The sequence below is a fragment of the Oxyura jamaicensis genome, unplaced genomic scaffold, assembly GCF_011077185.1.
Source record: "Oxyura jamaicensis isolate SHBP4307 breed ruddy duck unplaced genomic scaffold, BPBGC_Ojam_1.0 oxyUn_random_OJ71496, whole genome shotgun sequence".
Classification (NCBI taxonomy): Eukaryota; Metazoa; Chordata; class Aves; order Anseriformes; family Anatidae; genus Oxyura; species Oxyura jamaicensis.
Window position 1 is genome coordinate 159595 of NW_023310552.1, and position 12552 is coordinate 172146.

General features: G+C 43.8%; 1 protein-coding gene across 1 annotated transcript; it reads left to right on the top strand.

The window, feature by feature from the left end:
• Positions 1–1661: 1661 nt before the first annotated feature.
• On the top strand, positions 1662–6038 carry LOC118159658 (protein NYNRIN-like). Its single transcript, XM_035314225.1, has 2 exons — positions 1662–2265; positions 2551–6038. Exons 1-2 carry the CDS (start codon positions 1662–1664, stop codon positions 6036–6038), a joined length of 4092 nt encoding a protein of 1363 aa, XP_035170116.1.
• The last annotated feature ends 6514 nt before the right edge of the window (positions 6039–12552 follow it).

Below are 12552 nucleotides of genomic sequence, written 5' to 3' on the forward strand. Positions count from 1 at the left end.
TTAATAGTTTCCGAGATATAGTTTCCAAAGTACAGAGTCGACGACAGCGCTGAGTACAAATACCAAGCTAGAGTCATGGCCAGATATTTCATCATATCGTAAGCTATTGTTACACCGCACAGTACCATAACAATCTTATACCAGGGCCCGGAAAGGATAAACAACACGACAGGGATCACATACAGCAAGTAACGCATGTGCAAATGGGAGGAGAGATAATTAGCATACGAAGCGAGGCTGATGTTGTAAATATTAATAAATACTAATGAATATGTAACTTTTAGGATATTAATAGCGATCGGGATGTAACGGGACTTGAAGCCAGATTTGGGCACCTGCCCCTGGTTTCCAGCGCTGAATAAAGCACCTTCATATAATCACGCTGTGGTTATGTGTCTGCTACGCTAACATTTTGGCGACCCAGATGGGACGGCGTGGGCACTGCTGAGGCGGATCGTGTCTCGATTACGCTCCAGCCGGCACCGAGGAGTTTCTCGGGGAGCAATCGACCCGCGACCGACCTCTGCTGCTCACAACGTACCACTGGATAGGTAAGCAAAGGTGCTTTCTGGTTTTCGGTACCGATCTGGTCTGGAAAGCCTGCCGGTCAGACGCGGCGAAAGCCACGCTCGGTTGGGCAGGGAGCTCCCGTAGTAAGCCTAGGCGCCGTCCGTTAGACAGTAGCGAAAGCTCTGCAGGTTCGGCATTGGTGGTCTGGTATATGCTGCAGGATCAGCGTCTGGTCTGGTAAGCGTTGCTGCGGCAACAGCTCTCTAGGTTTTAACTCTTGTGTGGTAAGTGCTGCAGAAGCGGCACCGTAGCTGCTGAAACAGCTCTCTAGGTTTTAACCCTTGTGTGGTAAGTGCTGCAGAGGCGGCACCTGGCTTGTGGTTGCTTTGTAAAGTTATATTGGTAATGGACAGGTTAAAAGGGATTTTAGGAAAGGGTGCGTCTATCCCACAATCGTCACCATTGGGATGTTTATTAGCCCATTGGAGAGAGGGAAGTTTTGGGCAAGAAATGCGAAAAGGGAAATTAATTGATTATTGTAATACTTTGTGGCCACAGTACGAATTGGAAGATCAGGAAAAATGGCCTGAAAATGGAACGTTACAATATAATACCATTTTACAGTTGATGTTGTTTTGTAAACGGGAGGGAAAACTGGATGAACTCCCATATGTAGAGTTATTTTTCTATTTGCGTAGAAAATCCGAGTGGCAGCGTGCTTGTGGAATAATGGTACTAGAAATATTTGCTAATGAACAATGTCAAGCCTGTACCAGGGACAGGCATTGTATGAAACACCAAGCTATGAAAAATAATTGCTGTAGGACAGACAGTGGAAATATAGATCTGGATATCGCACCGTCTGCCCCAGAACTAAGTCAGGATAAGGCAAGGGGGGATGAAGATAGTGATAGTGATGGAAAGGAGGAAATACCAACTTTAACATCCCCAATATCATATAGGACTCGGCAGCAGCAAAGGACAGGATGCGATACAAGTAAACAAAAAGGGAATATAATTGCTCCCCTCAGGCAGGGAGTAGGAACGGAGGGACCAATATATGTGAAAGTGCCCTTTACTCCTGGAGACTTAATCATTTGGAAACAGGCAGCTACAGAGAAAATCCTGATAAAGTAGCTAGAGTGGTGAAAATGATAATTAAAACCCAGAATCCGGATTGGGATGACATTCAAGTAATACTAGACACCTTAATGGATTCAACAGAGAAGGATATGGTATTACGAGCTGCTAGGGACAGAGCTCGTGAGGATATTCGGAATGGATTGGTACCCGGGAATGTTGATCAGAACTTCCCCACTGAGGATCCGCAGTGGGATTATAATACTGGGGAGGGAATGAGAAGGCTGAAGAGGTATCAGGATTGGGTACAAATTGGTGTACAAAATGCTATGCCTCGGACCATAAACTGGTCGAAATTATATAATGTGAGGCAAGAAAAGGCGGAATCACCTTCCGCATTTCTGGAGAGATTGAAGGAAACTGCTAAAAAATACACTGATTTGGACATAGAAACCGACCAGGCTAAAGCTCAGCTAGCCCTTATTTTCTTAGGGCAGTCACAGGAAGATATTCGGAAAAAGCTACAGAAACTGGAAGGTGTGGACTTGAGGAACATGGATAAGTTATTAGAGGTAGCTTGGAAGGTATATAATAATAGGGAGAAGGAAACAAGCAAGAGACAGCAACAGGGTTTGCTGGCTGTAATTCAGGGGCGAGGAGGTTTGGGACTAAGGGGTAAGGGAAGAGGAAATCCTAATAGCCGAGGAGTGGGGATAGGGAAAGGATATGCAGGTCCCAGTAGGAACAGGGTAGACAGACTAGGTTTGAATCAGTGTGCATTCTGCAGGAGGGAAGGTCACTGGAAAAATGAGTGCCCCTTTAGGGAGCAACAGTTTTCCAGCACCAAGAACCTCTTTCAGAATCAAGAAATAGCAAAAGCCATGGTGCTGGGAGAATACAGTAGCTGACTAGATAATAGGTTAAAAGAGGACAAGGAACCTTTTGTGAAAATCCAAATAGGAAATAAGGAGGTAAAGTTTCTTATTGACACAGGAGCTACATATTCAGTACTTAATGAATTAGATGGGAAGGTGGGGAATAAAAAGACTACAATTGTAGGTGCCACGGGGAAGGAAGAGGTACGGCCATTCCTTCGACCCCTCGATTTACGGTTTGGGGGTAAAGAGATAACCCATGAATTCTTGTATATGCCAGACTGCCCAGTCCCTCTTTTGGGACGGGACCTGTTAACGAAATTGAATGCCACCCTGGTCTTCGAGAATGGGGAGTTAATTATGAAAGTTCCGGAATCAAAAGTAGGACAGATTTTGATGATTACAGAGAAGGCCGTCCCACGGATACCAAAAGAGGTAGAGGATGCAGTCATACCTACAGTTTGGGAGACAGACGTACCTGGAAAATCAAAGGGAGCACAACCTGTAAAGATAGAGTTGAAGGAAGGGGTTAGGCCAGTTCGGATCAGGCAGTACCCATTAAAACTGGAAACAAGGTTGGGAATAGTGAATATAATAGACAAATTTCTTAATTACCATATTTTGGAGGAGTGCAAATCAGAATATAACACCCCAATCTTCCCAGTAAAGAAACCCAATGGGGAATATAGGCTAGTACAGGACCTTAGGGCAATAAATGAAATAACAAAAGACATCCATCCAGTGGTGGCTAATCCTTACACATTGTTAACATCTGTGAAGGAGAAATATAAATGGTTTACAGTAATAGATTTAAAAGATGCTTTCTTCTGCATACCCATTGACAAGGATAGCAGGAAACTTTTTGCCTTCGAGTGGGAAAATCCACACAACGGATGGAAGATGCAGTTAACTTGGACAAGGCTCCCGCAAGGATTCAAGAATAGTCCAACTCTCTTCGGTAGTCAATTGGCTAAGGAAATAGAAGACTGGACTAAGCAAGGATGTATCCAGGTACCAAGGGACCAATATTTGTTACTACAATATGTGGATGATATATTAATAGCTACCGAGGAGGAATCACAGTGCATCCAGGTAACTATTGAAATCTTAAATCAATTAGGAATGAATGGATATAAGGTCTCAAAAGAAAAGGTACAGATTGCATGCTTAACAGTAATATATTTAGGATGTGAAATTTCACAAGGACAAAGAAGATTAGGAGTCAATCGAATACGGGCTATCTGCGATATTCCCGAACCTCAAAACTTACATGAACTGAGGGCCTTCTTGGGTATGACTGGTTGGTGCAGGCTATGGGTAATGGACTATGGGCTCATAGCTAAACCTCTCTATGAAGCTCAAAAGGCCCATGTGCTTGTCTGGGGAAAAGAACAAAAGGAGGCTTTCAGGAAGATGAAAGAGGCCCTCACAAAGGCACCCGCTTTAGGTTTGCCTGACCTGTCAAAAGATTTCCAATTATTTGTCCATGAAAGACAGCGATTAGCTTTGGGGGTGCTAACTCAACGGTTAGGGAGCTGGAAACGACCAGTGGGATATTTCTCCAAACAGTTAGATGCAGTAAGTGCAGGGTGGCCTTCGTGTTTAAGGGCGGTAGCAGCTACAGTCCTCCTAATCCAAGAAGCTAGAAAACTCACCTTGGGGAAACGCATTGAAGTATTTGTGCCACATATGGTAACTACAGTTTTGGAACAAAAGGGGGGTTATTGGTTATCACCTAGTCGAATGATGAAGTACCAGGCTATACTAACTGAGCAGGATGATGTGACCCTAAACACAACTAATCTGTTGAACCCAGCAGTTTTTCTAGGAACATCGCCGGAAGAAGGAAGTCTGAACCATAACTGTATGGAAGTCATTGAATATACGTATGCCAGCAGGGCGGACTTGAAGGACACACCCCTAGAAAGGTATGATTGGGAACTTTTTACTGATGGTAGTAGTTTTGTGGAAAACGGGACCCGATATGCAGGATACGCAGTAACGACTTCAAGAACTATAATCGAAGTGAATTCTCTAACCCCCGGGACCTCAGCACAGCGGGCAGAAATAATAGCCCTTACGCGAGCATTAGAGTTGAGTGAAGGAAAGGAAGTGAATATATGGACGGATTCAAAATATGCCTTTGGAGTAGTGCATGTGCATGGAGCGTTATGGAAGGAGAGAGGACTGCTGTCTTCGCAAGGAGCTAACATAAAGCATCAAGAGGAAATAATGAAATTAATAACGGCTGTGCAAAAACCCCGGCAAGTGGCCATAATGCACTGTAAGGCCCATCAAGGAGGAACATCAGAAGTTGTAGAAGGAAATAGGCTGGCAGATCAGACAGCTCGACGGGTTGCACGAGAGGTATGGAAACTGATGGCCTTGATTCCGTCGAAGGTAGGTCTCTCTCGTTTTAACTTCCCAAAGTTCCCAAGGTACTCCCAGGAGGATGAGAAGCTGGCAAAACTGATGAAGGCTCAAAAGAATTCTGACGGATGGTATGTGACTGCTACCGGACAGGTGGTGATACCCTCTTTGATAATGCGAGAAATATTACAAACAAAACACAACGAATGTCACTGGGGTGCAGAAGCGATTGTAACTTATTTAAAACATAATATTGTCTCAGTACATATGTTAACAATGGCAAAGGCAGTGATGTCCAAGTGTGAAATTTGCTTAAAGAATAACCCAGTGGCAAGAAAACATGCCGAAATGGGACGAATTCGAACAGGCATGGAACCAGGTGATTACTGGCAAATCGATTTTATAGAATTACCAAGAACAAGGGGATATAAGTATCTATTAGTGGGGGTAGATACCTTTTCTGGATGGCTGGAGGCCCTTCCCTGTCGCACCAATCAAGCAAGGGAAACAGTGAAGTGGCTCCTACGGGAGATTATCCCTAGGTTTGGTGTACCATTAGGTATCTCTTCAGATAGGGGACCACATTTCGTTGCAACTGTGGTTAAAGATGTTAGTAGATTATTGGGAATCTCCTGGAATTTACATACCCCGTGGAGACCCCAGTCCAGTGGTCAAGTAGAGCGAATGAATCAGACCTTGAAAGGGCAAATAAGTAAGATCTGTCAGGAAGCTAAGATACAATGGCCACAGGCCTTGCCGATAGCTTTATTACGAATCAGAATAAAACCCAGAAGTGGAATGTCTGTAAGCCCTTTTGAGATTATGTATGGAAAACCTTATGAATCCCCCGAGCCAAATCCAAGTATGCATATTGGTGGTAAACAAGATGTTTATAATTATGTTTTATCTCTTGGCAAAACCTTAGCTCGACTACGCAGTGTCCTGGTGTGGAATCGACCTTTGTCTCTGGAAAATCCTGTGCATGATGTTCAACCAGGGGATACAGTTTATATTAAGAACTGGAATGAAGAACCTTTAAAGGAACGGTGGGCCGGACCCTATCAGGTCTTACTGACAACCTTTACGGCTATCAAGGTAGAAGGAGTGGATGCCTGGATACATTACACCCGAGTGAAACGGGTACCAAGACTTTGGGAAGCTCAACCAATAGGTCCTACTAAACTGAGGATACGAAGTATATAAATGGCTAGATTTTGGCATAAGGTTTTCACATTATTTTGGGTACCATTGTGTAATAACCAAATAAGTGCTATATTTTTAGAGATACCCCAAAAGCAAGGAAGTATAACAGAATATTTTGGTAACAATGCTACTCTGGTCTGCAAGGTCGCAAATGATGCTCCAGTAAATTTGTCTAAGGCTCGGATTGTGTGGGAAAGGATCCGAGCTCCCCCGCAAAATCCTGAGGTAATTTATGACAATGAGAAAGGACAAAGAGAATTATGGGATGAATGGAAAGGAAAAGGAAAGGCAATAGAAAGAGGCTTGGGAAAGGAAGGTAGTGTAGAGTTACACCTCCATGGCTTGACCCTTCAAGATCAAGGAAAATATAGATGTTTGGTGAGGACCAATGACAGTGCGGATTACGGATTATGGAATCTGAGCGTGAAAGGAAAGGAGGACTATGGGATCAAACCTGGTACGAGAATTACCCAGTCTTCCTGGGAAGTAATGTACTCGTTTATTGTATTCTACAGAATAGTAGCAAGGTCAGAATAGGCTGGATAAAAGACAATGAACTAATAAAAAGGGATGAAAGACATGGGATGGAGATAAGATTGGGAGGACAAATGACTCTGACAATAAAAGAAGTTACTAGAGAGGACCTGGGGGAATACCAATGTTTTTATAATAATAAAACCACTGCAGGGTTTAGTAAAATTAGGATTCTTGAGGTAGGAAGTAAGAGAAAGAGGTCGATTCAATCTTCAATACAGGTGACTCAGTGGCCGCCGAGGTACCAAGAGGAAAATTTAATGATAGGCCTAATCAGAGATTTTGCGAAAATACAGAATGTGAGCCAAGTAACTGCTTGCCTACCATTACCAAAGGCGGCAGGTGATCCTATTCCATGGGGAATTATAACTTCCCCGTTGCCCCAGATTGAACAAAACAAAACAATACAATGCAAAGAAATAAAGACTACAGAAATGGTAAAGTCTGTAGGGTATTACAGGGAGAGGGTAATTCTTTACCACTCACAATGTGAAAGGAAGAGGAATTATGAATTTACGAACCTAAATACAATTAGTGGAAAGCTTGGATGGTGCGTGTATGATGAACAATGTACGGTACCACAGGAAAGAATTAGGTGGGAATGTGAAGAAACAAGCGAACCAAAGGAACTAGAGGGATGGGACAGCGCATGGACAATGAGTATTTTACAAAGATTCCAATACGGGGGGGATACCCCTTGGTGTATAAGATGGACTGGTAAAAAGGAAAATACAAATCAGACGGGCCAGACTTACACAGTAACCCGACCAGAGGTTAGTAATAAGGAAATGGTGAAAAGGGTCCCTTGGTGGAATTGTACCCAAATTTTAGACTGTGATACAGATTTGAAATTGATAACTTTACTGCCAGTGAAAGTAGCTTTAGCGACAGGATGTGCATGCAGAAGACTACAGACAAACGGGAACTTGAAAGGCCAAAAGAGAATTGCTATAGACTGTAAATATTCAACCATACGGAGCATGGGACACTTCGTATGGGCAACCAATGATGGAACTTGGACAACTCACCTGGGCTTGGATGGCCCAGCAAAAGAAATCACTCTGGGCCTGCCCACTTTATGCCCTATTTGGAAGAAGTTTCCATTTAAAGGAGACTTGAGGGACTCAAGAACGAGAACAAAAAGAGAGACAGATGGAATGGACCAGGATATAGAAGATGATGAATGGCAGGAACCACCCACTGCAGTTAAGATGGGGTGGGCAATAGAGTCTCTATTTGCCCCAGTAGCAACGTATCGGAATAGAGAAATGCTATATAATTTGATGGCACAGGTGGACAGATTGGCAAAGGTGACCAGGAAAGGATTTAAAGATCTAAATCTGCAATTGCAGGCCACTACTAAAATGACCTTGCAGAACAGAATGGCTTTGGATATGCTTTTAATAAAAGAGCATGGAGTATGTGGATATCTGAGAGATAGGGTAGATCATTGCTGCGTGTATATCCCTAATGTAACTGCAGATGTAGAATATGATATATCCCAATTGGCCCACATCGAGCAGAACTTAAGGGAGGAAAAGCATGAAGCTGAACAAAGCTGGTTGGGGGCTATCCTTGAGGGATTAGGACTTCACTTACAAGGATGGGTTAGATCTCTCCTACAAACGATCATTTTACTGATAGTTGTGTTTCTTATAATATGGTTAATGTACATGTGCATACGGGGAGAAATAACTAGGAGTAGTGCATGGAACCGCCGAATAATGGAAATCCTTGCTAGGGAACATCCAAAACATCTCGCCCCACCACCACCAGATGATCTAATAATAAAGCGTTCAAATTACAGGAAAACCCCTTATCACAGTAAGGCATAATACTGATGTTATCGATCTCATGATGTGGAATATGAAAATACTTGCCCCAATAGAGTGAAGTATTTTCAAAGGGGGGAATGTTAGGGTTAAGAAACAACTTTTGATAATGAGATGGGAGATTCATAGCCAAATATTATCATGTATATAATAAAGGAAAACATAAATAAATGATAGAAGGATGGAGGAGTGACAAGACGGACCTTGAGAGATAGAACAGGAACAACTTGAGCCTTGTTAGGAAGATAAGATGGATAAGGTGGGTTAGGACTGAAGCCAAGAACTAATTAAAGTCAAGAACTGAAAAGGAGCATGCGCCAAGGAGAAGAGGTGAAAAGTTTAACCCTGAGGATGACTCCTTACTTCATCTGGAAGACCCCCGGGACGACCACCAGAGAGCACCACGCATGTGCAAATGGGAGGAGAGATAATTAGCATACGAAGCGAGGCTGATGTTGTAAATATTAATAAATACTAATGAATATGTAACTTTTAGGATATTAATAGCGATCGGGATGTAACGGGACTTGAAGCCAGATTTGGGCACCTGCCCCTGGTTTCCAGCGCTGAATAAAGCACCTTCATATAATCACGCTGTGGTTATGTGTCTGCTACGCTAACATTGCTGCACCCCCAGCCTGCCCGCTGGCAGGACAGATCGAGAAGCTGAAAAGTCCTTGGCTTAGTGTAAGCACTGCTCTGCAGCAATTAAAACATCAGCATTTTATCAGCACTCTTCTCATCCTCATCCAAAACATAGCACCCTACCAGCTACTAGGAGGAAAAATAACTCTGTCCTAACTGAAACCAGGACAGCTGGACCGATGGGCTTGTAATATGCAATCGATGTTTGTTCATTGTTTTTTTTTTGTATTATAAGAGCAAGGAGTTCTGTTTGAAGAGTGGGGGTAGTGAAGGTTTCTTGCTGAGATAAGAAACTGTGAAGCACCTGGCTAGACATTATGCCCCTTCCCCCCTTCTTTTCTCTAAATTGTTAAACTGGTTTGGCAACATGCTGGGCCGACATGACCAAATAAGGAAAAAGGAGTCGAGTCACAATGCAGAGGAAGACTACGGCCTTCATCTCCACGACCACCAGAGAGACTGACATGACCCCCTGCCGACAGTGTGAGCAGTTGCAGAACATACCTGGATATACCACGTGTTCACCAGACTATAAAAGGGGACTCTGGAGGGGGGGTGTGTGGGTGCCGTTGGCAGAGCAGAGACTCCCTGGCCGCCCAGTGCTGTTTTGCTTGCTGGCTGTTTACTCAATAAACTTATTTGTATGATTGAAGCAATGCTCTCTGAAATTAATTGAGAGGTAACTTATAACAGGCTGAGGCCAACTGTATGAAGTTCAACAAGGCCAAGTGCTGGGTCCTGCACCTGGGGCACAACAACCCCAAGCAGCACTACAGGCTGGGAGATGAGTGGTTAGAAAGCTGCCTGGCAGAGAAGGACCTGGGAGTATTGGTTGATAGTCGGCTGAATATGAGCCAGCAGTGTGCTCAGGCGGCCAAGAAGGCCAGCAGCATCCTGGCTTGTATCAGAAGCAGTGTGGCCAACAGGTCTAGGGAAGTGATTGTCCCCCTGTACTCGGCTCTGGTGAGGCCGCACCTCGAGTACTGCGTTCACTTTTGGGCCCCTCGCTACAAGAAGGACATGGAGGTGCTTGAGCGAGTCCAGAGAAGGGCTACGAAGCTGGTGAAGGGTCTGGAGAACAAGTCTTACAAGGAGCGGCTGAGGGAGCTGGGACTATTTAGCCTGGAGAAGAGGAGGCTCAGGGGCGACCTTATTGCACTCTACAGGTACCTGAAGGGAGGCTGTAGCAAGGTGGGGGTTGGTCTATTCTCCCACGTGCCTGGTGACAGGACGAGGGGGAATGGGCTAAAGTTGCGCCAGGGGAGGTTTAGTTTGGATATTAGGAAGAACTTCTTTACTGAAAGGGTTGTTAGTCACTGGAATAGGCTGCCCAGGGAAGTGGTTGAGTCACCATCCCTGGAGGTCTTTAAAAGATGTTTAGATCTAGAGCTCATGGATATGGTTTAGTGGATGACTTGTTAGTGTTAGGTCAGAGGTTGGACTCAGTGATCTTGAGGTCTCTTCCAACCTAGACTATTCTGTGATTCTGTGATTCTGTGATTCTGTCTTTGCTGAGCCATCACGGGCTGATGAAGGAAATGACAAACTGCCACACGTGGCCTCAATTGCGTCCTTGTGTGCTGGCTCTTAATCTGGCTCACTTTATTGCAAAGGAATTTTGTCCCACTTGATGTCCATGAGCAACGTGCAGCGTTTTCATCACTGTCACCAGGACTACAGTCAGTGCAAATGAGATGCAGATCTGCAGATTGCTCTGGCTGTGAGATCCATCATGCATATGGATCATGCTGCCTCAGGTAGGGAAGAGCTCTGTGTACAAAGTATTTAAAGTGGGTGTGCCTTTCAAAAACTGCCTACTTAGAAACAATTCTGCATGTACCTCCTGGATATTGCTCTTCATTTCTTTGTTATCTCTAAGGATATTTGCATGAAAATAGGTTTTTTGTTTTTTAAACATTCATCTGTTCCTTCTGCTTGTTGCACACTTGGAGTCTTAATGCCTGTGGAGTCCCAAGCTGTGGCTCTATGGGAAATAAATGGGACATTATAAAAAAAATTGAGAAGATCTGGGATGGGGAGGAAAAGCCTGGAGAAATGTAATGGTTGGGTTTGTGGGTTTGCTGCCCAGCTCTTCAGGCTGCTAATGTAGTGAAATATCTTTATAAGGATCCTGGACTTATCAGATGCTGAAAGCAGAAAAAAACACACAGACAATTCAAAAACCCAGTGTTAAGAGGGGCTCAGATCACTCTGAACTTGGGAAAGTTATGGATCTGGCTTTGGTTGAAACAGGGTAGGATCTAGTTCAAAGTAAGTTGAAAGAACAAGCTCAACCACCCCTTGAATTCAGGAGTGTTCAGATTTGTGTCTGAGCTTTAACAAAGGCTTTGAGCAGAGCACCTCACTGATCTTACAGGACAAGTTTTTCATGACACATATTAAGTCCTTCCCTGGGTGAAGGGGGGTCAGCCCAGTACTATTTCTTAACTGGTGCTCCTGTTTCTCATCAGGTCTGTAAGTGAGGAAGAGACAGCAGTAGCTGAAGTCAAGGAATAAAGGCAACTTACTCAGCAATAAAGAATAGCAGCATACAATTACAAGCCATAAAGTCTCATTGTGGCACAGGGAATCCCACTTACTTAAATTTCATATTTAGCCTTCTAGTGTGAAAGACTAAGTTTTTAGCTTATAAATAAGGAAGTGATAGGAGATCATTTTCTAGTCTATGATCTACCCTTAATACCAGTGCCCACTTAGAATGCAGGTAAATTTTTGTGGCAGAATAGTGAGCTAATATTCAGAATTATATCATTAGGCTTCAGAGTTTACAGTCAGGATAACTGATGTGTAGGGTGCAGGGTGTGCATTTTCCACAACATCTCATAGCTGTAGCTTTGGTTGAGATTTTAGCAGCCATGAGTACATCAGAAGACTCTTTTTCAGGACTGGAGGGGTAAGGACAGGAAGCATCCTGACCCTGCATTACAAGGTGAGTACAGCAACCAGGGCTTGTGATGGCATCTCTTGCAAACATTGGCAACCAAAAGAGCATTGCTTCATTCTTATATTATATGCTATATGTATATAGTACAGTTTGTAATTATGGGTAAATCAAGGGCAAAGCAGCCTTGCTCTTCTGACTGTGGAGGAAGAGGATGACTCAGGGTGGACATTTGTCCTGATTTACAGCCAAAGCCGTGCTACCTACCCAGGGCACTATCTAATGATGCATCCAAATGGTTTATAAATTCTAATTAACCAACTAGACAGGCTTATGACTGTCAGATAAGTACCTATGCACAGGGCTAGTGTGCGCTGCAGTTTTGTTGGGAGGGGAAATAAATAAAGCCCATTTCATCTCCAGCTGCCCTGGCTGGTCTCACCTTTAGCGTCAATGTGGCAGGGGTTCCTCCTGCTGGCTGTCTGTATGTTGCACAACTTGCTCAATTTAAGTTGTTTGCAACATAAAAATGTTTAAGTAGGATTCAGATATCCCTCGGCAAAGGGAGAGAGGAAAAGAAAAAGGGGGGGGGGGGGGGAGA

What these genes read in the sequence shown, in the direction of transcription:
- LOC118159658 (XM_035314225.1), top strand. Translation starts at nt 1,662, where the DNA reads ATGATAATTAAAACCCAGAATCCGGATTGGGATGACATTCAAGTAATA. An exon ending in AGGAGGTTTGGGACTAAGGG is followed by an intron (nt 2,266 to 2,550) that starts GTAAGGGAAGAG and finishes AAATCCAAATAG; the next exon opens with GAAATAAGGAGGTAAAGTTT.